A 26979-nucleotide genomic window follows, 5' to 3' on the forward strand; every position below is an offset into this window, starting at 1 on the left:
CAAGCAAACATCTTGAAGTAATATAAACCTATGAACCCTAACACTTTTTTTAATTTAAAAATTAAAGAGTAAAGATGTAAACAGGTGGTGGCGTGGAGGTGGAAACCAAACGTTTTGGTGCTTCATAACTATACAACTTCATATCGTTTTATACTAGAAAACTAACTTCTGGGCCACGAAAATGTCGGCATCATATCAGGATTCTATACAATCTGATACGACTGCCAAAACGTTCAATTGGGACATTCCTATATGAAACCAACGCAAGCTGTTCAGTTTAAATCGTTCAAGTCAAAGTAAAACAGGTGTATGTCATCTGCATACAAGTGTTCCTTTAACCTCATAATAGAAAGCATTTTCCCCAACTGTTACTTGGGAATTGTACAACCTTGAACCCTCTATATTTACAAGGAAATGTATAATGATCATAAAACATTATCATTGAAAGGGCAACAGGGAAGCAGCTCCAGAGACTGGCAGGTATTTCTTTGCAGATGACGCCACGTTTTAAATAGAAGTGCTCTATTGGTTGAAGCCCTCGTAATCCCCAAAGAAATTAAGTTATCCGCCTCAAACTGAGCATGCTGGTTTTTGGGATCACTGACATCGTCTGTATGAGATTTGAAGCTTTGCCGTGTTGGTCAGTTGTAAAACGATGAAATGTGTTGACAGTCTTGAAAACAGAGCTTGGCTCGGAGGGCTGCTGTACGAGAGTGAATTCTAACTCTTTGTGTGTAATCAGGGAAGTGGGCGACTCGCTTCGGTCAGAGCGGTGCGCTCGACAACTTCCAGGTGGACGGGGGAGCGCCGGCCCGAGTTCCCATGATGCAGCAGGACAACTACCCAGTGAAAATTGGCGCAGACTCAGACCTGAGCTGCACGGTGAGCGTTCTCTCTCTCAACTCGGATGGCCTCTGGCGTGTCTCCCGGGCCTGACGGTGACCTGCCCCCCCCCCGCAGATCGCTCAGATCCAGATGCAGGACGACATCAGCATGTTTGTCTTCCTGCCCGATGATGTGAGCGCCAACACCACCCTGCTGGAGGAAAGTCTGACCGCAGAGTTCGTGCAGGACCTCTCCATGACGCTGCTTCCTGCTCAGGTGTCCCTCACGCTGCCCGTCCTCAGCTTCAGCTACTCCACAGACGTGATGCCACTGCTCGGAGAGCTCGGTCAGTCCAACCGCACGGCACGTCACACGTTCACGGCGCGGTCACCTCGGCATCACCGTGACCGGCTTCTCCACGTTGATTTTGTTGCGACTGTTTGAAAAGAAATACAACGATGTAATCATTCCCAAAGAGATGACCAACATGATCTCTACAGTAAACACTCAAAACCAATACCTGCCAAAGTTATTCTACCCATAAAACAATGTTTGAACTATTCTTATCATGAAGGTTGTCACGCCTGCACAGAGAAGTCAAATCAAGTCAATTAACAGCTGTGGCTGAAGCCAAAGTGCTGAGAGAATGAACCACTTAACACCCGTTTCCCCGAATTTCTAACCCACAGTTGCCCAGATCGATAATACCAAAGTCGATATGTTTACAGACAAACTGGAGTTTGTAGCCACCGGAGTTTGTTTACATTTCGGGACGATTTCCAAAGATGACGTCGTCTTCCAAAATCTGCGCACGAGGCTTTCTGGGATATCAAAGATGGCGTTGTAGCAGCTCAAGCGAAAATATCAACATTCGACTGATTCAGCCTGGGAAAAAAATACTTTCTCAAAAAAAGGGTTTTGAAGCCACAATAATAGTCTTAACTGTTGTGAAAGGGATCATAGATGATCATAGACGATCGAGCGTACGAACAGGACCTTGCCTTGGGAGTCTTTGGGAGGTCCTGTGGCCACTGAGACGTCAACAAACCCAATATATTGAGATGCTTGAAATACGTGTTTGTTTGAGTGTAATGAGGGAATTCCTTCAGAACGGTACTGACATATTAGAACCACTTTAAACTCTTTTTTTTCCAGCTGTGTGAGGAGATGTTTTGTTTCCCAGTGAAACAATAGGCTAAAGGAATCTCCAGGGATCCTGGCAAAGTTGGGAAATTACATTACACTCCCATCATCCAGCTCATCAAACAAGAGTCAGCAGCAAAGAATTGCCTGAGATTTGGTGGTTTTGTGTTTGTGTACGACTGGATGAAACACTTTCTCCACACAATTGAGAAAAAGATGTAGTTTTGGTAAGATCTCCTCTGCTTCTCCTCAGGTCTTTCTGATTGGCTCAACAACCAGGAGTTGGACAAAATCTCGCCTCAGCCCACCAAGGTTGGCAGCGTCAACCACAAGGTTGTCATGGAGACGGCGCCGGAGGGGAACCAGTACGCCAGCGCAGCCTCGCCGCCGAGTCACCTGACCTACCGTGTGGACCGACCCTTCCTCTTCCTGATCCGCGACGACACATCGGGGGCGCTGCTCTTCATCGGCCGGGTGGTTAACCCCAAAGACCTGAGGATATAACAAACAGACAAACAAATGACAGTGCACACGGCGCTCTTAGCGGGTCCTAGGAGGGGTTGCAGGTGTTAGCTTTACGGTGGTGGATGCTCATGGGCACGTTCGATCAGATCTTGATGTTTTGTTAGCGTGAGCGCGTTAACATGAGATGATGTTTTCTCAGATTGTAACCGTGTTGGTACAAAAATAAAAACACCACATTGAAAACAGACATGTCTCTACGGCCCTTCATTCTCTTCAGATGATGGTTCACTCCTGACTGCAGCGCCCCCCGGTGGTCAAACACCTGGACCTACATGTTGTGTACAACTCCTGAATAATTTGTTGCACTCTTGTCATCTCTTTTTTCGAAGCTTTGTGTTGTTGCAACCCAGTCTTATGGCAGTTCATCAAATGGTCACAAAATATCACAGAATTTACTCTATTTTTCATAATAAAATCTTAATTCATGTAACCGATACACTTCAATTAGAATAATCATTCCTGTCTGGGTCACGCTTATTTTCCTATTAGAAGTGCATATGCTGTGATGGTTTTGTCCTGCTTTTCTTCCAACAATCGGGCATGAACTAATTTCACCGTACAGCCAGTCCACACTAATGACTCTAAAGTTTCCAATAAAGTTGTTTGCGTCCACAATGAGGGGCATTAACATTTTGTGAACACCTGCTCTCAGCAGGTACCGTGTGATTAGCTCCATCGAAACTCAGTATCCTTTCAAATAGAAAAGGCTAAACAATATCCAGGTATTTTCTGGATAAAGTGACGCTTTTTATTGGCGCTCTTGGTGGTTCTGTAGCAGAACCGGCAGGGCAACTGGGTGCTGCTGACCTGGACCCACGGTGACGCAGGGGGACAGTCCCAAACTGATGGTGGAAAAATACTGGAACGTCGGTCACTTGCTGCTTTTTGTAAGGATACATGTGTAACAAATGAGGGAAACAGTCGAGGTAAGAGTATTCATTAAAAATAAATTAAGAGGTAATGTGACATATTTGCATATTTTACTCAACCTTGCCGCCTGTCTGTCTTTCTGTCTCTCTCTCTCTCTCTGCTCATTTGACAGAAACCCATGTATCTTTGATGTGTGATTTTATTTCATATTTTGATGCTTCACATTAAAGCATCAAAATATGAAATAAAATCACATATCAAAGATACATTACATCTATTACAATATATACATATTGTCAGGAACTAGGCTTGAGGTCTCCTTTAAGAGTGGGCGGGCCATAGGTCTGGGCTGTCCAGCTCCACACCTGTGGCCACTTTCTGTGATCCCCTGCTCTATACATGTCCTGTCTGTGTGTTGGTTTGTTTGTTAGCGATGTCCCGTCCGTCCGGTCCAGTGCTAGTCGTCCATGTCTCGTCTGTCCTGTCCAGTCATTGGAGTCAAGTCTGCTGTGCTCCTCATGTCAAGGAGCATCCTGCGATTCATCGGTCTGTGCTGTCCTCAAATAAAAGACTTGTTTGAACCCAGCCTGCCTCCAGAGTCCTGCACTTGGGTCCTGTCCGTGATCCGTGACACATATTAGTGCTGTGCTATTAGTGCTATCAAAAATAACGCGTTAATTTGATTAACTGATTTGAGACGTTTAATTTGTTAACGTAATTCAGTAGTTTTGTTTACTTTTGGTTTTATTTGTTTGTTTTTTTACTCCAGTACCGGAGCAGCAGTATGTGTAGCGTCTCTGGATACAGCACTGTGACGACAGAGCAGCACAATACCGAAAGATTAAGGTCGAAAGTTTCCCTTGAAAAGTTCTCTGACGATTGATTGACAAAGTGAAAGTCAATAGCTTTACTCTGAAAAGCCGAATTTTATGACCACAGTGCAGTACAGTAGTAATTCTGCAGCAAAACAGATTTCCCTGGCTCTCCCGTATAGTGTGTGTGTGTGTGTGTGTGTGTGTGTGTGTGTGTCTCAGAGTAATTTTATATATAGTTGCCATATTCGTGCTTAATTATATTCATATTCAAGTTCTATCTTATTTCTGTGTATTCTCTCTTAGCAGCGCCTCTCAGGCGCTGCTCACTAATCACATGTTCTGAGCAGGTCAACCTGACCGAGGCTGATAAACAAGATGAGCCGCGTCTTCCACACAGCTGCCATCTCGACGTCCCATGCGCGGGATGTCCTTTGATTGTATTCATAGTTGATAAACTGTTAAAACTCACAGAATGTTTTGTTACTATGATGTGTATCCTGTAAACCCTCCCCTTTGTTTAATGAAATAAAAACGCAGGAGAATGGTCTGAAGCTCAGAGTGGGTAGGAGGTGTAATCTGAACACGCTCCTAGGCCATTCTCCTCGCGAGTAACCAAAGCTCATTCGTGTTGTCTTCTTCTTTCTTGCAGATTTAATAAATGTCTGTAGCCTAAACCTGACAGTGTGTTACAGTATATCATTGCCACTTAGTTCATGTAATAAGTTCACAACTTTGTTTCTAGAAATATTCAAATTGCCAAAGTGGAGGACTTGCAGTCAGGTCCACCACTAAACCCAGACTCATGTTGGATGTTTACTAGTTATTAATTTATTTATGTTTTTAATATTTTGCTGATCTTGGAGAGAAGCAGTTTCACCAAACGCTAAAAGCACATTATAAAAATAGTCTTCAAATTTAAATATAGTCTCTGTGTGTTGAGTCAACATTAATTCCGTGGTTTTCTCAGAATAAATATCCATGACAAGCTTCAATCTTCAGTAGACAAACAATGTGATTGATCGCAAATTGTGCAATTAATTAGTGAAACTGAGTGAAAAGGAAACTTTCCGAAATGAAAGGACAAAAACGGAAACAAATTAATCAACCTGGATCTAAAAGAATACGGCGTGCGATTTGTTCTGTTTTTTAAAATAAATGCCAGCTGTATGTTTTGGCTTTTCTGAACCAGCGTTTTGTTCATTCACCACTTCTCTTCATTGAAAAGAACCTTGAATATGTATAATCTCCAACTGTATTAAGAAACAGTTCACAGAAGTCTTTCTGCCTTTCTGCCACCACAAGCAGGATACAAGTGACCAACTCTTCCCATCTACAAAAACTTCTCCTGAATCACGAGCTTCTTCTTCTCCTCCTGCACGACGTGGCCGAACCAGAGTTAGCACAGAGCTGCTAACTGCAGCTAGCACAGAGGTGCTAACTGCAAACAGAGGAACTCCAGCTCCTCCATCCTGAACCACAGCCAACTCCTTCTTTACAGACACTAAGGACGTGGTAACTCGTGGCCATTCAATAGTTAAACCTGCTGCTACTTTAACTGCACCTGTACAAATATGTCATATGACTGGTTCAGTCGCCCTGTTGGTAAAAGCGGCAGCACTGCTAGTGCAAACAGCTGCTAAAAGCAACTGTCAGACATTTTGTTTTTGCCATTTTGGATTCCTGTATTTATTTTATGTTTTTTTTTTTTTCTTTAATTAGTTCCTGGTACAAATCAACCTCAAAAACAACATAAATAATGTAGAATAAAGAGACCAGACCGGACGGCCGGATGCTCTAAGTGTCTATTTTTAGTAAAAGTTTGAATATTTGGGCACATTTGAACTTTGTGTTGATGTTTTTTGTGTCGAAATCAGAATGGCTCCACCTTGAGAACACAAGAGTGCGATATTTCTATCAGAAACACAAAAATACTGCACTGCCTGAACCAGAGTTTAAATCCCTTGCAACAACCTGTCTTTCTTTTTCTTTCCTTCTACCCCCTCACCCCAACCGGATCAGCAGGAAGTCTCCATCTCTACATCTGGTTCTGAAGGAAGTTCTTCATGTGGAATTGTTGTTTTCCCTCTGTAGAAGGGCCAAGATATGACTTTGTTGTATTCAGTGCTATATAAATAAAGACACTGACTGACAAAGACACTCAGAGCCTCGTTTTCATCGATGAGATCCTGGATGTTGCTCGTCCTCCCGCAGGTCGTCTCCATGGGTGAACAGGGCCATTGTGTATTCTGACGACTTCTCCCCAAAGAGCTTCTGGATGATTTTCACCGTATCATTTTCTTCTCTGGTGAATCTGCTGGGCTGCACGACCACCAGGAACTCCACAATCCACTTCAAACTTCCTGCAACAAGACACTTTCAACAGAGAACCACCATCAAACTGGATGTGCCTGTCTGTCGTGAAGACGTGGAGCCAACATCACCTCACCGAGGCAAGAACACCAGCAACAACAATCTTCAAGGAAACAGTGACTTCAATCTAACTGAAAAAATCAAATGATATATTTGTGATGATTTAGCAAATGTGAAAATACTTGAATGATTTAAAATCTGTACATGAAACATCACGGTGACCTGATTTGTTTTCATTTAAATTAAACCTTTACAAACATCTTCCACTTTATACACACACACACACACACACACACACACACACACACACACACACACACACACACACACACACACACACACACACACACACACACACACACACACACACACACACACACACACACACACACACACACACACACACAAACACACACACACACAATCTCAGTTATCATTTCTTTATTTTCACAAGTAAGTCAAACCAAATCAACCACACTGTGACTGAACACTGAGTGAAAATCAATGTTGTTGCTTTCTCTTCTGACAGTTTGAATAAAAGTGATACAGGAGGATGTTTTCATTTTGCAGAAACCTGCCTGTTAGTAAAAGATGATGCGTGAGTGAAAAGCAGAATCTAATGTTAATATAACCTGAGTGATTCCTCAGTGGTGTTTTATAGATTTGACAAGCTGCAGTTAATAGATCATCAGTTCTGATTTTCACTGGATGACGCAATAATTGCACACTGCAGCTCCACCTGCAGCTCCAGCTGCAGCTCCAGCTGTAGCTCCACCTACAGCTCCTACAGGACCTAAGATACTTCCTAAAGCTGCTCCACCAACTGCTCCACCAACCATCATCACACCACTCACAACCTTTTTGGTGAAGCTGTTGTCTGTCTCGGCCTGTCTTCGAGCTTCTTCCTGCTTCAATTGAGGGTTTTCTTTGAGAAGTCTCTCCATCTCCTCTCTGATGGCTCTCTCAGCCTCTTGCAGCATCTCATTGGTGAAGTAACTTCCTCCGTTTCTCTCCACCATCAGGTGGCTCTTCTTCAGCAGCTCTCGGACTTGTCCTGGATCTGTCAGCCTGTTGTTGAAGACGTGATATCCTCCATGACACTGACTCATGAAGTCACGAAGCTTTGGATTTTCACTGATGAAGGTTTCAATGGACACTCCATCATGCTCCAGGTCATCTCCGTGGGTGATCAGGGCCACGGTGTACTCTGCTGCTTTTTCTCCAAACAGCTCCTGGATGAGTTTTACTGTCTTTTGTTCCTCTTCTGTAAATCTGTTGGAGTGGATCACCACCAGGAAGACGTGAGGACCAGGAGCAGAAAATGAGATGCATTTTTTAACCTCTGTCATCACCTCTTCTTGAGTCATCCTGGTGTCAAACAGACCAGGAGTATCCACCACAGACAGAGTCTGGCCTTCAAACTCTCCTGTTTCCTTCAGACACTCTGTGGTCACTCCAGCAGAAGATACCTTAGAGATAAACACCTTCTTTCCCAACAGAGTGTTTCCTGTGGCACTTTTTCCAGCTCCACTTTTTCCAACCAGCACCAGCCGGAGGTCCGGAAGCTTCTTATCTGTTGGATACAGTAGAATACTTTTATGTCACACTACTAAGACATTATAATACTTTTATGTCACACTACTAAGACAGTAGAATACCTTTATGTCACACTATTAAGACAGTAGAATACTTTTATGTCACACTACTAAGACATTATAATACTTTTATGTCACACTACTAAGACAGTAGAATACCTTTATGTCACACTATTAAGACAGTAGAATACTTTTATGTCACACTACTAAGACAGTAGAATACCTTTATGTCACACTATTAAAACATTATAATACTTTTATGTCACACTACTAAGACAGTAGAATACCTTTATGTCACACTATTAAGACAGTAGAATACTTTTATGTCACACTACTAAGACAGTAGAATACCTTTATGTCACACTATTAAGACAGTAGAATACTTTTATGTCACACTACTAAGACAGTAGAATACTTTTATGTCACACTACTAAGACATTATAATACTTTTATGTCACACTACTAAGACAGTAGAATACTTTTATGTCACACTACTAAGACAGTAGAATACTTTTATGTCACACTACTAAGACATTATAATACTTTTATGTCACACTATTAAGACAGTAGAATACTTTTATGTCACACTACTAAGACATTATAATACTTTTATGTCACACTACTAAGACATTATAATACTTTTATGTCACACTACTAAGACAGTAGAATACTTTTATGTCACACTACTAAGACATTATAATACTTTTATGTCACACTACTAAGACAGTAGAATACTTTTATGTCACACTACTAAGACAGTAGAATACTTTTATGTCACACTACTAAGACATTATAATACTTTTATGTCACACTACTAAGACAGTAGAATACTTTTATGTCACACTACTAAGACAGTAGAATACTTTTATGTCACACTATTAAGACAGTAGAATACTTTTATGTCACACTATTAAGACAGTAGAATACTTTTATGTCACACTACTAAGACATTATAATACTTTTATGTCACACTACTAAGACAGTAGAATACTTTTATGTCACACTATTAAGACAGTAGAATACCTTTATGTCACACTATTAAGACAGTAGAATACTTTTATGTCACACTATTAAGACATTATAATACTTTTATGTCACACTACTAAGACAGTAGAATACTTATATGTCACACTACTAAGACAGTAGAATACTTTTATGTCACACTATTAAGACATTATAATACTTTTATGTCACACTATTAAGACAGTAGAATACTTTTATGTCACACTATTAAGACATTATAATACTTTTATGTCACACTATTAAGACAGTAGAATACTTTTATGTCACACTATTAAGACAGTAGAATACTTTTATGTCACACTACTAAGACATTATAATACTTTTATGTCACACTATTAAGACAGTAGAATACTTTTATGTCACACTATTAAGACATTATAATACTTTTATGTCACACTATTAAGACAGTAGAATACTTTTATGTCACACTATTAAGACAGTAGAATACTTTTATGTCACACTATTAAGACATTATAATACTTTTATGTCACACTACTAAGACAGTAGAATACCTTTATGTCACACTACTAAGACAGTAGAATACTTTTATGTCACACTATTAAGACAGTAGAATACTTTTATGTCACACTATTAAGACATTATAATACTTTTATGTCACACTACTAAGACAGTAGAATACCTTTATGTCACACTATTAAGACAGTAGAATACTTTTATGTCACACTACTAAGACAGTAGAATACTTTTATGTCACACTATTAAGACAGTAAAATACCTTTATGTCACACTATTAAGACAGTAGAATACTTTTATGTCACACTATTAAGACAGTAGAATACCTTTATGTCACACTATTAAGACAGTAGAATACTTTTATGTCACACTACTAAGACAGTAGAATACTTTTATGTCACACTACTAAGACAGTAGAATACCTTTATGTCACACTATTAAGACAGTAGAATACTTTTATGTCACACTATTAAGACAGTAAAATACCTTTATGTCACACTATTAAGACAGTAGAATACTTTTATGTCACACTATTAAGACAGTAGAATACCTTTATGTCACACTATTAAGACAGTAGAATACTTTTATGTCACACTATTAAGACAGTAGAATACCTATATGTCACACTACTGTTGGGATCTGCAGGACCACAGAAAATTTTCTTCATTTCTGGGGAGAGACAATATTCATTTGTCATGACATGAATTCTGACCCAGGAATGTGATGGCCTTTCACACCTAGAGTGGGGAAGGGGGGGACATTCTCCAGGACCTTCCTCCCCCCCCCTTTCCACTCAAGACTCTCCCCCATGCATTTAGCCAATCATTGATTGGTTGAAGCTCTCAGGCTTTGACACCTCTGAAGTCACACGTGGACAAAAGGCTTCAGCCAGCCTCCATTTAGACTCTTGAAAGCAAACTCCAAGTAGGTGGGTTGCTGACGAGCTGCTCCCAGCAGCTCAACTCACCCAGCGCTAGCACACAGCTAACACCAGATGCTCTTGCAACCAGAGGCCTTCACTCCTCCACTCTTCTGCTGACCCAACCACGAGGGTCAGACCTTCCCCTGATCCAGAGACCAGCACCCAGAGTCTGCTCTCCAGGGAAACCAACCGGTTCCTCCAGGACGGGACCAGGGACCCTCACAGAACTTCTTTGTGTTTTTCCTGAACAAGCAGGAAAACCATCACAGACCTGAGCGACCAGCTCCTCAGTCTGAACAAAGGAACAACCAGGAGCTGTAAAGAAGGACTCCTGAAACATCAACTTCATCTTCTTCTCCTCAGCCTGCAGAACCAGCAACCACAGTTAGCAGGAGGTGCTAACTACAGGAGAAGACACCAGCTTCCCTCCAGGACAACAACTGAACTCCTTCAAGGAAGTGGTAACAACTGGGCATTACTTGAGATTAGTTAAACTTGATGCTATGCATAGAACTGTTTAACTTTCATGAAGATGTGTTGATTCTGTTACAGTGACTGTGTTCTTTTGATTATGATATTAGGAGCCGTTATCAACCTGTAAACCACCGTTAGCTCTGCCACAGACACAGGGTCTGCATGCTAATCTTTGCTTTACTAACTTGTTAACTCGCAATCCTACACATATCACATCAAAGACAACATCACACCATAACCGAACACCATCTGACGACTCCTGACGTTTTACAAGACAAATCGCAGTCACATCAAGTCATTCTAGAAATGGTCCTTTAGCAGAGACACACAGAAGCAGATGCTACGGCTAGCTTCTATTGTTCTTTTGCTATCAGCACATGGCCGAGACCCAGGACAGACTTCCTGTTCTCTGATAACTTCCATTTGGAATGTAGTTTCTTGTGATCCGCCATCTTGTTTTGTAGTTCCATCACACGGCACACACACACACTCCCTCCAACTCTCTCTCTCTCTTTCTCTCTCCACACACACACATGCACCTACACACACCCAGCTGTATATAGGTAGTTAGAATCTGTGTTTTATTTGTTTTCACTGTTAATAAATATAATGTTTGGAATCATACTTGCTGTTTTATTAATGAGCACAAAGGTGAATGAAATGTCGACCTCTTCTGTGTTAAGAACTCTAAAATCCTTCAAGCTTTACTGTTAATTCTGGTAATTGTAATTAATTTAACTATTAATTCAAATTCCCGATTGACTGTTTAGTATATCTTATGAGACTGATATAACTGAATTGGCTATCATTTCCTGTTTAGACAGGTGGAGCTCTGAGGTATCTGAGACAGATCAGATTAAATTTCAACAACATTTTTAATAACTATCTTTGATAATTATTAATCATTATCGATAGCCAACCAAAACATAAATAGTGATCCATATGAGGTAGTAAATCCCTACACTACTAAGACATTATAATACTTTTATGTCACACTATTTAAGTTCAGAGGTCTATACTACGACCAGTGATGCCGGTAACGCGTTAATTAGTAACATATTACTCTCCTATGACCACTTTTTCAGTAACGAGTAAGTCAATCACAGGCCAACTCGTTCTACGCGTTCAGGGACACAAAAGAATTGGAACCAAACATTGTCATCATTAAACCTTAACATTGCAATAAGCCCCTCTTTTTAAATCAATCAATCAATGAAATACTTTATTTGTCTGCGAGAGGAGCAATTAAAGTCACATAGAGCAGGCAGTGCAGAGAAATAGTGCAACAACAGACTGCAACTACATCTCTGGGTGAATAAATTCAATTCCGCTTTATGTATACAGCACCAAATACAACACAGTCACAGTCTCTAGGTGCTTTTAACAGAGAACAGAGAAAAACCCAATGATCCACATGAGCAGCAGGTTTTTTTGTGACTGGAAATAAAAACTCCCTCTAACAGGAAGAAACCTTTGTAGAAACCAGAGTCAGAAGCAGAGGAATTCTGATGACCAGTTGGGGTGAGAGGAGAGGAGAGGAGAGGAGATGAGGGGAGTGGAGAGGAGAGGAGAGGAGAGGAGAGACACAGAGAGAGAGATTGGGGGATAGAGGAGAGGAGAGGATAGGGAAGACAGAGAGATAGATTGGGTGGGGAGATACAAACCTTGATTCAGGGAATCGGCAAGAAACAGACACTGGTCCGGGTTGAGAGAGAAAGAGAGAGGGAGAGGGGTATAGGGAGAGAAAGAGAGAGAGGGAGAGAAGGGTGTAGATAGAGGTATAAAGAGGTAGATAGAGGAAGAGAGAGAGGTAGAGCGAGAGGTAGAGCAAGAGGTAGAGAGAGAGGTGCAGGAAAGAGAAGAGAAGAGAGGAAATGATAGGACAGAGAGATAGATCGGGTGGGGAGATACAATCCTTGATTCAGGGAATCGGCAAGAAACAGACCCTGGTCTGGGTAGATAGAGATAGAGAGAGGTAGAGAGAGAGAAAGAGAGGCAGAGAAGGGTGTAGAGAGAGGTAAGGAGGTATAGAGAGAGAAAGAGAGCAGTAGAGAAGGGTGTAGAGGGAGGTAGAGAGAGAGGTGGAGAGAGAGAAAGAGAGCGGTAGAGAGGGGTGTAGAGAGGGGTAGAAAGAGGTAGAGAGGTATAGAGAGCGGTAGAGAGAGGTACGGGTAGAGAGAGAGATAGAGAGAAGTAGAGAGAGGTACAGGTAGAGAGAGAGGTAGAGAGAGATAGAGAGAGGTAGAGAGAGGTAGAGAGAGGTACAGGTAGAGAGAGAGATAGAGAGAGGTAGAGAGAGTGGTAGGGGTTAGTGTTTTGAAGCAGCCCTAACTGTAAGCTTGAGTAAATAGAAAAGTTGAGTGGTCTTAAGAGTACAGACTGTTTCAGCCTCCCGAACTGAAACTGGGTTCTGGTTCCACAAGACGGGAGCCTGAGAGCTGAACAGCAGTAACAGTAACAATGTGATCATAAACGTGTGAGTCAGATATAAATACAACACAGAATGAAGGTCAAAGGTTAAATCTGTCCCAGCAGGTGCAGGAGGCAGGGATCAGCTTGTGTTCAGATGATGGAGGGTGTCGGCAGCTGCTGAAGATAACTAAAAAAGTACCTTGTAATCTAACTTAGCTACTTTTAAAAACAAGTAATCAGTGAAGTAACTAAGTTACTTTTTAAAGTAGTAACTAGTAATCAGTAATCTGATTAGATTTTTTAAAGTAACTGGCAATAGTGCATGGGATTAACACACCTGGGATATGTTCCTGTTATCTCGACTGACCAACCATGACATGTGCAACCCTTGATAAATGGTACTACGAAGTTTGTTATCAACTGTAATTCAACCAAGGCTTTTGCCAGCATGATCAGTGCACATTCATATAAAAGGGGCAGAATTTGAAGGGTGTGACCAAGAACAAACCCTGTGGAGCAGCCTACGTAGAGGAGGAGCAGGAAATGACTGTCCAATAATATAAACAATTAGGCTAGCTATTCGTTGTAAGTTACCATAGAGATTGAACCCAGTAACGATGGTTTCTGCTGGATTGTTTTCAGCAGTGGGGGCAGGTTCCCAGGAGGTGAGTGGAGGAGATGAGATATGTAATCCCTCCTCCTCCTCTCCTCTCTGTTCTACTCCTGTTCAGGCTAAATCAACGCTTCTTATGTGTTGTGATTTTGACACTGACAGGAAACTAGTGAATTCATGAACCTTTGTATTTAAGCTGCTGCTGGTGTGATGTTTAGATGGAACTTCAAATGTCATGATCTGAACTTTCTTCATCTCAGCTGGAGAATTTAGGGCACGAGGCGACTTGTCCTCTACTGCACAGGAGAAGAGCATTCTGGTATGCAAAATAAGAGCTTTTTGAGCTGCACTACGAGTTTCACGTCTTCTATCATGTTGAGTTTTTCAACAGCAGTCTGTTTCTTCAGTTTTCTAAAGTTTTCCACCCTCACTCAAAGATGCAGGGAATGACTGATTTGCATGCTGAAAGAATTCCTGCAGGTCACATTCCCTGCTCTGATAAGAAATGAATAGTTTGGAGAACAGCTGGCATTCTTCTTTCAGCTGCTTCTGTTTCAATGACTCTGTAGTAGTCTTATCTTGAGAGAAGAAGTCAAGCCTTTTCTTCTTGATGGGTGCGTAGAATGAGGTTGGATTCCTTGCACGATCAAGTTTTGCATTGTTAAACATGACTCTACAGGTCTTGTGGTATTTTGCCATGTTTTGACGTAGTGTTGTCTCTGTGCCACTGCCTTCATCCAGTCTTGCTGGGTCAAACATGAGTGGCATTTCACCAATTTCCTTGAACAATGGCACGTTGATTGCAATCATTACGTACCCATCATGTTCTGGATTATGATGTACTGAGGCTGAGGGAGAAGTTAGACCTTCATTTTTCTTGTCTTCCTGGCAAAGACAACATTTGTTCCAGTCAGTCTTCCTCCTGCTTGTGATTGTACTTGCCATTATGAGTTCATAAATAAGGCCGAGGGGTTTCCTTTTACCACCTTAGTCTGATACGCACATTGATGTATGGGATACAACTAGGTTCGGTCACCCTACACCTAGCGCGTTCATCCAGTGCCATTTAAGTCCCGTGTGATCTGTACACCATCCGGGTAAGTACATGAAAAAGCCATGTATAGCCCCACTTACCCTTGGCTCGGCTCTCCCGTGCTGGCACACCCTGTCAATTCAGCTGTCTAACAAATCTACCAATTACTTCCTAAGAGCTAATTGATATGGGGCTATTAGACAGCATTTGGGACACTAAACTAAACTACACTACAACTAGTCCTAGTCTACCATTTTGGAGTTAGTAAAGCTAGGTACAGCATTAGTAAAGCAAGATTAGCTGACACTGAACCCCATGCTGAGTTACACAGCAGTGAAGTCACCAGTGTGCCCTGGTTGTGCACTGACATTCACTCTTTTAAACTAAAACTAACTAAAGCACCACCACCTAAATTGAACATAGACATGCAAAACTGAACTTAGGCATACAGATTTATTGTAAAAATATTTGTAGTGTTGGTGTGGTGTGATAAAAGAGCATTTTTCTATGCCAAACATATTTTTGGACAGTATAATTTCATGAGTTTAGCTGCCATATTGGACGCCATCTTTGTTTTTACATGCCATATGACCTCTTTAACAGAAATACATCAGACTTGTGCATATATACTCTACTTAAGGTATGTGAAACAAAAGAAATGTGATAAAAAGATTACCAAAAGCAAAAACACTCGTCGCTAAAACCTTGACTGGCGGCCATCTTGAAAAAATAGCCGCCATTTTAAAATTTTGAGTGGACACCCAGGAATTTTTTTTTAGTTAGGGAATGGAGAAGGTATGTACCAAATTTCATAATTGTATCACTAAGTCAGTGCTTCTCAAATGGTGGGGCGCGCCCCCCTGGGGGGGCGTGGTGGGGTGTCAGGGGGGGCGTGAGGCGGGGGCGACTTTCAGTATTAGTGTCTATTCATGCTTGAAGGATTAAAAAAAGGGCCTAGTAAGGTAAAACATACACCTAGTAAGAGCAGGAGATATGACGATGCCTACATAGCTCTTGGGTTTACCGTGAACACCCGTTTGTGTTTTATGCCTAAAAACTCTGGCAGCGGACAGCATGAAACCAAATAAAGGAAGACGGCACCTGGAGACCATACACCATACACCTGGAGACCATACACCCCAGTTATGTCAGTAAGGCACTGGAGTTTTTTCATGGTAAACTCCATGAGTATCGCCAACAAGCCGGTCATTTTGTCAGCGCGGCATCAGTAAACAAAAAAGCCTGTTAGCCTCTTACAAAGTTTCCCACCACATCGCAAGGTGCACAAAACCCTCACACCATAGCAGATTTATTTTGATAACCAGGCGATTGTATGCAGAATGCTGGTGCCAGCAACTCATACAGTGGTTTATACAGATAAATAAATAAATATTATCAAGTTCTCAATGGTAGTACAATTCGGGGGGGGGGGGGGCGCTGAAAAAAATTCTGTCCTCTACGGGGGGGGGGACAGAAAATAATTGAGAACCACTGCACTAAGTGAAGTATGCTAGTGAAAAAATGAACTTATCAGCTCCACTATTTCAGCATTGAGGGCCGGCTCCTGGAATTCTAGGACAACTCGTCCACGTACATCTCTTCTATGAAACTACAACCCAGGACAACTCGTCCACGTACAGCGCCCTCAGCTGGGATTTCAGAATTTTTTGGAGAAAATAAATCCTGCACAATGTTTTTTTTTACATATTATTTGTAATTTATATTTTAGATATGTTTCATATATCTAGTATATGTCCATATATATTTAGCATGCCATCATGTGGCTTTTTATTCTCATGACTTCTTTGTTCACATGACTCTCTCTCTCTCTCTCTCTCTCTTTCTCTCTCTCTCTCTCTCTCTCTCTCTCTCTCTCTCTCTCTCTCTCTCTCTCTCATATATATATAGATGTCTAGGTTTCTGCAGATCTTCTACGTTTATACAATTTCTATATTTATAATTTCTACACCTATATTATTCATATATGTATATTTATTTATATTTAATGATACAATTTCAATTTTTTATACTTAGGCTTCAGTGACTCGTTGAACCCTGCAACAACATTTACAATGTGCCTGAGTTAGAGTTAATCCTGAAGTTCCCTCGATAAGAGAACATCCAGATTGGTAGTAGAGAACCCAGGTGAAAATCCAGGAGAAGTGAAACTGAGTATAGAAAAGCCTGTTTATGTGAAATTAAATGTACTTACAGTCCAGTAAACTGCCGGTTGAGCTCATGTTTGCGTCTGTGAGGCGGCTGATGAAGGCGAGGTGGAGTGTCTGTTGAGAGTCTGTCTGTGAATAGTTTCACTTTCTATTCTGCACTGCTCTGTCTGTTTAGCTGACTAAACATGTGGTTTCCTGTCACTTCGGTTTTCCTGTGTGTTGCTGGTTCCTTTCTTTTAATTTGAAGAATCATTTCTGTACACTTGTCAACAGTCACACAAGAGGTACGAATGATACAATAAAAACAGGAATAATTTGAAGGTAGACAATAATAACAAAGATGAGAGAAGAAAGAAAATAGAATAAAAATATACACAATATAATAAAGGAAGAAATTAAAAAGTTCTGTCCTTGGGGAATGTCACAGGAGCTCAGGGTTGTCTACGAGTTTCACGTCTTCTATCATGTTGAGTTTTTCAACAGCAGTCTGTTTCTTCATGCTTTTCAGCGATGAGAAGAATAAATCCAGGTCTTTATGAAGCATTAAAACCTGGATTACATTTTAGAAATTGGTATTGTGTAAACAGTTTTTGCTAAAATGACAATGGTATTATTTGACAAGTCATGCAAAGAAATCTTAATTTAAACTATCCAAAATATTGTAGCAGGTCATGTGTCTGACTGCAAGGGAGTCAGTGAATGCACCGCGGAGAGCAGGATGAGGCAGCACTAGGGAGCGGGAGAGTCGTGGGGAACTGCCGAGGGAGAGACAGCTCGGGCTGAACGGAACGCGATACCTGCTGAAAAACTGATTTGTCCCTGTTGGTTTCCGGCGTGGTCACAGACAACTGTGACAATAAAGCTGGTGAATGAGCCACCTTGTCGTCTGGGGGGACGTTACATTGTTGTCAGAAGTGAAAACCGAACATTCTGCGCTAAGCTCGGTTAGCAGCGACTTACATAGAAACGACTAATTCAAACACTCTGTTGGTCTGTCCTATGTGTTTCTTTCCTTTTATCACCTCACATCAACCGGAAAAGCAGAAGATTCCCCCTTTGAAAGTGGTTCTACAGGAAATTCCTCCCATGGAATTGTTGGTTTTCATCAGTAAAACACAGAGAAATGACTATTTGGTGCTATATCAATGCCTTTTAATTGAATGAGATCATTTTGATTAATGTGTAGAGACACAGAAACACACTCATAGGAGCTTCAATGGTCCAGTCGTCACCACTGAGGGTTCGTCTGTGGTCAGCTGGACGTCTGTGTCTGGTCAGTAAATTAAACATGACTCCCACCGTGGTGCTGTGAGAGGTTACTGCCGACCAGCTTATGATTACTGTGTGCGACAGTGGTTTCTCTGGAGGGCCCTTGTTATGGCCCCCATGGCGGCCCCCAATGTGGCTCCCACTGCACTGCCCACTGGACCTGCCACAAACCCTATGGCGGCTCCAATCGCAGCGCCTCTCCGGACGTAAAAGGTGAACTTGTTCTCCTCCTCGGCTCCTTTTCTGGCCACGTCACGATCCATGTCAGGGTTTTCCTGGAGGAGGCGCATCACCTCCTCCCTGATGGCTCCCTCTGCCTCCTCGAACAGCTCGCTGTTGTAGTACTTGCCCCCGTTTCTCTGCACCAGGCTGTTGATCTTCTTCAAGAGCTCACTGACTTGTGTTGAACTCTTTTCTCGGTTGTCGAAGACGTGGTGTCCTCCACCGCACTGACTGACAAAGACACTCAGATCCTCATTTTCATCGATGAGATCCTGGATGTTGCGCTCTTCCTCCCGCAGGTCATCTCCATGGGTGAACAGGGCCATCGTGTATTCTGACGACTTCTCTCCAAAGAGCTTCTGGATGATTTTCACCGTATCTTTTTCTTCTTTGGTGAATCTGCTGGGCTGCATGACCACCAGGAAGACGTGAGGACCGGGAGCAGCAAATGAGATGCATCTGCCAATCTCCTTCCTCAACTCCTCTTCACTTCTCTTGGTGTCGAACAGACCGGGAGTGTCGATCACCGCCACAATCTGCCCGCCAAACTCTGCTGTTTCCTTCTGACAGGTGCACATCAACGAACACGTCGACATCTTCGAATCAAACACTTTCTTTGCTAAGATTGTGTTTCTTGTTGCACTTTTTCCAACCCCAGTTTTCCCAACCATCACGATCCTGAGGTGAGGTTGCTCTGCACCTGTTGGACAGTCTGACACAGAACACAAAACTCAGAACACAAAACTCCACAGTCACTTCAACCTTTCTGCAACAAGACACTTTCAACATTAGCAATAACAATCTCCAAGGAAACAAAATGAATATTTGTGCTGCCTCCTGTCACACACACACACACACACACACACACACACACACACACACACACACACACACACACACACACACACACACACACACACACACACACACACACAATTTGCAATTTGTCAAATGATCACGATAATTATTTGATTCGTGTTCTGTGACAGTTTTTGTATGGAAGCGAAAATGGTTCAAAAATCAATTTGTTGGGATCTCACAGGACCCCAGAAAGTTTGTTCATTTCTAATGAAAGGCATTTTTCATATGTCATGATACACAGCCATGACATATGAATTCTGACCCAGGAATGGGATTGACCATCACACCCAGTGGGGGGACCTTTTGCCACAGCAGACCCTCCTCCGCGTTCTGCTCACAAGACGCTTCCCCCATGCATTCAGCCAGTCACTGATTGGTTGAAGCTCTCAGAATTCGACACCTTTGAATCCACACACTTGCAACAAAAGGCTGCAAAACCAGTCTCACAGTCTCTCTAGCAGCGAGCCTTCTCTGGTGAACACCAAGGAAGAGCTACTCCCCAGCAGCTCAGCTCACCCAGCATTAGCATGCAGCTAACACCAGAGGCCTGCAACCAGGGGCCTTCACTCCTCAACTCCTCTGCTGACCCGACCACGAGGGTCAGACTTTCCCAGGATCCGGAGACCAGCACCCAGAGTCTGATCTCCCATCAACCAAGGAAAACCAACCAGTTCCTCCAGGACGGGACCAGGGAAACGACGCTTCACAGAACTTCTTTGTGTTTTCCTCAACCAGCAGGAAAACCATCACAGACCTGAGCGACCAGCTCCTCAGTCTGGACAAAGGAACAACCAGGAGCTGCAAAGAAGGACTCCTGAATCGTCAACTTCATCTTCCTCTCCTCAGCCTGCAGAACCAGCCAGCCACAGTTAGCAGGAGGTGCTAACTACAGGAGAAGACACCAGCTTCCCTCCAGCAGGACGACAACCGAACTCCTTCAAGGAAGTGGTAACAACTGGGCATTACCTGAGATTAGTTAAACCTGATGCTATGATAGAACTGTTTAACTTTATGAAGATGTGTTGATTCTGTTACAGTGATTGAGTTCGATAGATAATGATATTAGGAGCAGTTATCAACCTGTAAACCAACGCTAGCTCTGCCACAGACACAGGGTCTACATGCTAATCTTTGCTTTACTAACGTGATCCAGACAAAGATGGACGCTTGAGCCTTTGCTCTGCTCCAGACTTTGACCAAATTGTCAACTTTCTCCAGATACAGCCAATTCAAACTTTTGCACTATACTCCAGAGATGTCAAAAACGCAGCGAGGCAAAGACTTTTCAATTTCTTTCCTCGTCGGGTGCCGACGTTAAGAAGAACAACGCTCAACAAGTGGCTCCATGCTCCCTAGGTGAGCGCAACCACGGCGATGCTGGCTCCTCAAAACTAAAGCCAACCAAGCAAGCAAATGTGGAGCGAATCTTGATAGAAATAAAGTCGGTGGCCTCTTGGGTGAACAACATGGACAAATCTGTCGACACTCTCTGGATACCATCAACAGCACGTTGGATGAAATAAAAGTGTCTGTCTCCTTGATGGAGAGCTCTTTCCAGTCAACTGCTCGCCCACCAACTGATAAACCAGAACAATGATCGCTCAATTAACATGATAACAACACAGAATGGGGATGTCTCTTGTCACCCGGTGGTAATCAATAATACATTTCACCATTTTTATTCATCTTTGTACAGTGCAGAGAAGGCTGACGCCAACATCACCATCTCAGAGGAGGATTGTTCCAGTTTAGATGCTGAATTTATGGCGGAGGAGGCCTGGGCCGCAATTCAATCAATGCCAAATGGGAAGTGCTGAGGGCATCCCAGTGAAATTTTATTGAAAACGTTGACCAGACATTCACCCAATACTTGTGCCTGCCATTAACGATATCTTAATCATACCCACCTCCTGGAGACACGCCTCCATTAATCTATCCTGAAAACGGATAAAAACCCTTAAACCGTTCTTCATTTAGCCCATCAGTCTCCTTAATCTGGACTATAAAATTGTTATAAAGGTCTTTGGAAGCTGAAAAATATCCTCCCTAAAATAATGAACCCAGATCAGACTGGATTTGTAAAATCAAGATATGGCACAGACGATGTACCCTGTGCTCTTAATGTTGTCCATTATCTTAACACTCATAAAGACCCAGCTTTGATCATCTCCCTTGATGCCGAAAAGGCCTTCGACCGAGTGGAATAGTTGTTTTTGTTCCTGGCATTACAAAAATCTGGTCTAAGCCACAACTTTATTAATGTAATTAAAGCCCTCGACTCCAGGCCAATAGCCAGAGTGAAGACAAATGGTCTGCTGTCTGATGGTTTCCTGGTGAGCAGGGGCTGCCGACAAAGGGTGCCCCCTCTCACCCTCACTATTTGTATTATTCATTGAACCCCAAGCTGAAATCATTAGAATCAACCCTGATATATCAGGAGTGGGGACAGATGAAGATACGGATACTATTTCCTTATTTGCAGATGATGTGCTCTTATTTGACTAAACCTGAGAATTCAATCTCAGGAGTCTTAAAATTCATAGTTAAATTCAGTGCTGTATCCGGTTATAAAATTAACTTCGGAAAATCTGTTGTCATGCGTTTTAACATTCCCCAGAATATGCCAATACAACTTCCTTTTCAGGTGTTGGTGTAGGGTTTCAAATATCTAGGGATCCTTGTCACTCCTGACTTAAACAATCTGTTCAGAACAAGTACTCACCCTTAATCCAAAAAGTTTATAATTTTCTGAAAAAATGGCCCTCCCTGCCAACCTCTCTCATTTGGAAAATCAATACTATAAAAATGAATATCCTTCCTTGGCTGAATTATCTAGTCCAAAATCTCCCCTGCTATTTCACCCACAAATTCTTCAACTCACTGAACTCCCATATCTCTCGCTATATTTGGAAGAACAAACATCCACGAGTTAAGTTCTCCTCACTTAGTCTTAGCAAGCCAAAAGATATATACTGTATATATAAACTAAAGCTGTTTGTTCAGTATCTGTTTGGCAGCAGTCTTTGACAGCTCAGATCTAGATCCATATTCCAGATCCCTAGTTTGACGACGCTCTGACTCCCTTAGCAACTGTTGCTAACATGGACAAGCCGTCGCCGGCTGAGACATTGCTGTTCTGGTGGCCCAGACACATCATTTCACAATTTTTGTGTCTTAAATGACTGAACTCATTAAAAATCAGATGCATCGCTAGCTCCACTGCTTCTTTACAGAGACTCGCCAAAGGAGCGCTTCTGGGCAGTTAGTAGTTGAACGCTATTGGCTCCTTTGCATTTGGGGGCAGGGCTTATTCAAAAGTCAAAGTTTAATGTGAATTGGCCAAAAGGGGCCCCACTGTTTGATTGCTTGCTCCTTGAAATGTATACCTGCACAAGGGCTGGTTCTGGGAGGGTGAAAAATAAAGTCATGTCTAAAGACTAACCCAAATACATCATCTGAAAGGTCTTCATAAGTGGATTAGTGTCATAAAGGTTTGGCTGGTCAACATAGCTCCTGTTTTGAAACATTGATCTTTGAACTGTTAATGTTACAGCCATCAACGGCTTGTCCAGACCATAGGCAAAGGTCTATATAAACTATGGATCTGGTATCTGGATCTAGAATGTGCGTGCGTGCGTGCGTGCGTGCGTGCGTGCGTGCGTGCGTGGGTGCGTGTGTGTGTGTGTGTGTGTGTGTGTGTGTGTGTGTGTGTGTGCGTGCGTGCGTGCGTGCGTGTGTGTGTTTGCAGGAAATCAGATCACATCACTGTTACTGGAATGACCCTTACCGTTTGACTGGTCCGACAAGATTTTTTTTTTTTTTTTTGTAAGATTCTGAAACTTTGATCTCAGCGAAGAGCCTCGAATCTCTGTGGAGAAATTGTGGAGAAACATAATCACCATGTGACTTCAAAACAGAACATTTCTTATATGTCTTTTTTAATAATAATAATAAAAAAAAGACCAAAATCCTTGTTCACACACAATGAGACATACAATGACTAGTGTGTATTTCATTTTAAAATGTACACAAAGGAGCAACAGTTAAACCCCAATATTTGACACATTTTAGATGTATAAAATATTAAGGTCCTTAAAAGATGCACACGACTGGAGCATGTTTGGGGAAGAACAGGAAGGACTGACATTTCGACTTTGTTATTGAAGTGTGTTTGCTGTAATCTAGCCAACGTCTAAAGACTTGTTTTAGCCTCTCGGGAGAAGCTGGTGTAGATTTTAAACAACCGCTGATTTGTTTGGGACTCCCGAAATTCTAGCAGTGAACGAGTCATTGGGTGTACCTTTAATTTCACCTCAGGTCAGTTGAGTTTTTTTGACAAAACAGTTCATATCGGTGTCACGCCTCTGATTGTACATTTCTGCTGCTACATTTCAACTCCAAGCTACATTTCAACTCCAAGGCAGGGAAACACTCTTGTTCCCCCTCTTTACCAGTAAATCAGACATTTTTAATTACATTTTTAATATAACACACAGCATTTAAATTGTGAGTGTCTAACATAAGTCCGGCGGTCAAAAAGCAAGAGGTTCCAATTCAGACAAACCACCAGAGAAAGTTAGATAACGTTTGTTGGGAAGTTACAACTGTAGCACCTGTAAAATGTATTATTTTCATGAAATCACTACGTTAAACTGACTTGAACTGAAACACTAAGCGCCAACTCCTAATTGAAAAAAAAGAAGAAAAGAAAAAAAAAGAGAAAAAAAACCAAAACCGAACATTTCTACATTCACTGTGTGTAACAGCAGCAGTAATAATGTCTTATTGACCATGACTGACTTTGTAGATTTCATTATTTCATTAACCTTCATCTAACTGAAAAAGACCTGTTGAGATCGAGGTCTTTTTTTACAAGGGAACCTCAGATTTAAAACAGATTTATTTAATTTAATAGTATGTGATAGTTAAAATGATTAAAATGCAGATTACCAGAGACACATTTAAAATATAAAATTCAAATTTTGTAAAACAGAATGGAATAAAATGCAGTAGCTAATATTAAAGAGGAAAGCTCATTAGTTCACTGTAAAAACTTTAAAACACAAACACTGATTAATCAAACCTCACTTATGCATAATAAAGAAGGGAAATGATTGAAAGAAACCAGATAATGACAGTAGTAAATAGTGGCAAGGCACAGTTTGAAGAAGAGAGAGTGAACATATCAAAAACACTCACTGCTCATGATTGTCCCTGTGCTGTGGGTTGCTGCTTTTTGTGCATCTGTCCCACTTCTTTAAAGTCTGCGTTAGTCTCCTCCCTGAAACACTTCCTCACAGCTCTGCACGTGTTGGACAGTCTGACACACAGCAAAAAAAAATGTCCACAATCACTTCAAACTTCCTGCAACAAGACATTTTCAACAGAGAACAACCATCCAACCGTCTGTGCCTGTCTGTTATGAAGACGTGGAGCCAACATTAACACACTGAGGCAAGAACACCAGCAACAACAATCTTCAAGGAAACAAAATGACGGCAATCTAACTGGAACTGAAAATATAAAATGACACGTTTGTAATGTATTAACAGTGCTTGGAAGATTTAAAATCTATATGTGAGATTATCATCACATTCTGATCTTTGACCATGGATCTGTTTTCATTAAGTTTTATTGTTTTCATGAGTCACATCACTCTCAGAGGTGGTGGGCCCTTTCTGGGACTCTGCCTCAAGATGTGTTGTGGTGCAGGTGGTGACTGGCCGACCCAGCAGTGCCTGTGGTGCAGGCATGGGTTGTCCCTGGGGGGTGAGTTCATCTTGGGTTGGACTCGGAGATAACTGGGTTTTGGGTCAGCTGTGTCCTCTAGGTCTCTGAGGTGATGGGGGCACATCTCCTTACCTGATTCGACTTGTACTCTGCTGCAGGCCTGGACCGGTATGCAGGGTGATATCTCATCACACTCTGGCTGTAGGTGTGCCCATGCGGGTGACTGGAGCATTGACCCATGTTGGCTTACCCTTGTTTGGGCTGGGTCTCCAGGATTGGCCGCACTCAGCTGACTCGTGGGGTTGCTGCCTGTGTTCTTGGCTCACCCCGTCAGGTCTCTCTGTGGCTCTCTGGGGGCTGGGGGTTGCAGGGTTAGGCTGCCCCTATGCCCTACTCCTTCTGGGTGGGTGTCGTGGGACCTGGAGTCAACGGCTGCTGTGTTTTCAGGTCTTTGGCCTTGTGGCCTTAATCTGCATTCCTTCAGGTGTATGGGCATCATGTCCTGGGACCCGAAGCTTGGGATGGCAGTGGTCTGCGAGGGTCTATCAGTCCTGGACCAGACCTCATGATTGCTTGGGTAGTTCCACTTGCATGGGTGAAACATCACTCCTGCTCTTGAAACGACACACTGAAGTGTAGAATCCATCAAGGCCATGATAAGCAAAGTTAGAAAACACTTGTTGGTTGCCTGCTCCATGAAGTGAGAGAGACTGTTCCTGCTACAAAGACTCGAATGGAGGCATCTGTGTGTGATGGAGAAATACCATACTCCTCTTTGGAGCCCCCGGCAGGCTCAAGGATTCACTGAAGATTGTGGTGAGTGTTTCGCTGATGGGAAGTAGGTACGTTAACGGGAGAGTCTATACCACTCAACGTCGTGACTCCACTGAATATTGTGCTCTCACATCAGAAAGAATGTCACAATGGCTGTCCTCTCCCAGAATTAGGAAGGTGGTGTGCATCCAATGGTCTACGCCAACCAAGCCCTCCGACCCACTGAACACAACATGGAAAATTCCAGCTCCATGAAGCTGGAATTTCTGGCTCTTAACTGGGCCAAGATGGAGAAGTTCTGGGAATCTCTATTGGGACACAAATGCATAGTTTTCACAGATAATAACCCGCTGAGCTACCTCCACACTGCTAAACTGGGGGCCACGGAACACTGATGGCAGATCAGCTCGCAGCATTTGACTTTGAGGTGAGGTATCGGTCTGGCTGAAGCAATGGTAATGCTGATGCACTCTCCCACTAGTACACCTCAGGGGCCAGCTTGGTCGAACATGCTGTGCCTTGGACCGCTTACGACCAGACCCAGTTACTTGTGCAATACAATCGCTGGTCTTTGCCCTCCCAGGTCATTCTCTCACTGACTTTTGCTCCTTGCAGTAGGCTGATCCCCTTCTGGCGACCATCTTAGTGTTTTGCAGAAGGTGGGTCCAGTCCACCCGGGTTGAATTCCAGCAGCTCCCCAGACCAGCTTTAGCACTGCTGCATCCATGGAACCGTTTGGTCAAGAAGGAGGGGGTGCTCCACCGCTGGCTCTTTCACCCAGATAGGGATGAGGAAGGCCTCTGCTCTTGCCTGTGGTCCTTAAAGAGGAGACCCTAAGGCAGCTGCACCAATAACAACCAA

The 26979-nt window shown here is 42.5% G+C and overlaps 2 protein-coding genes across 2 annotated transcripts in view; one reads left to right on the top strand and one right to left on the bottom strand.

The window, feature by feature from the left end:
- Positions 1-2680, top strand: part of serpinf1 (serpin peptidase inhibitor, clade F (alpha-2 antiplasmin, pigment epithelium derived factor), member 1) — a 7513-nt gene extending 4833 nt beyond the window's left edge. Inside the window, exons 6-8 of the mRNA XM_080508624.1 lie at positions 743-882; positions 961-1171; positions 2222-2680. Of these exons, the coding sequence (XP_080364750.1) occupies positions 743-882; positions 961-1171; positions 2222-2472 (602 nt within the window). The 3' untranslated portion in view covers positions 2473-2680. The remainder of the gene's footprint in view (positions 1-742; positions 883-960; positions 1172-2221) is intronic.
- Positions 2681-7063: 4383 nt separating this feature from the next.
- On the bottom strand, positions 7064-25584 carry LOC308139148 (GTPase IMAP family member 8-like; the record flags this gene model as incomplete). The annotated part of the gene is made up of 5 exons (XM_080508493.1): positions 7064-8121; positions 17307-17353; positions 18604-19453; positions 25271-25376; positions 25477-25584. 5 exons carry the CDS (start codon positions 25582-25584, stop codon positions 7250-7252), a joined length of 1983 nt encoding a protein of 660 aa, XP_080364619.1. The 3' UTR covers positions 7064-7249.
- Positions 25585-26979: the final 1395 nt, after the last annotated feature.

This window comes from Blennius ocellaris (genome assembly GCF_963422515.1).
Source record: "Blennius ocellaris genome assembly, chromosome: 14".
NCBI lineage: Eukaryota > Metazoa > Chordata > Actinopteri > Blenniiformes > Blenniidae > Blennius > Blennius ocellaris.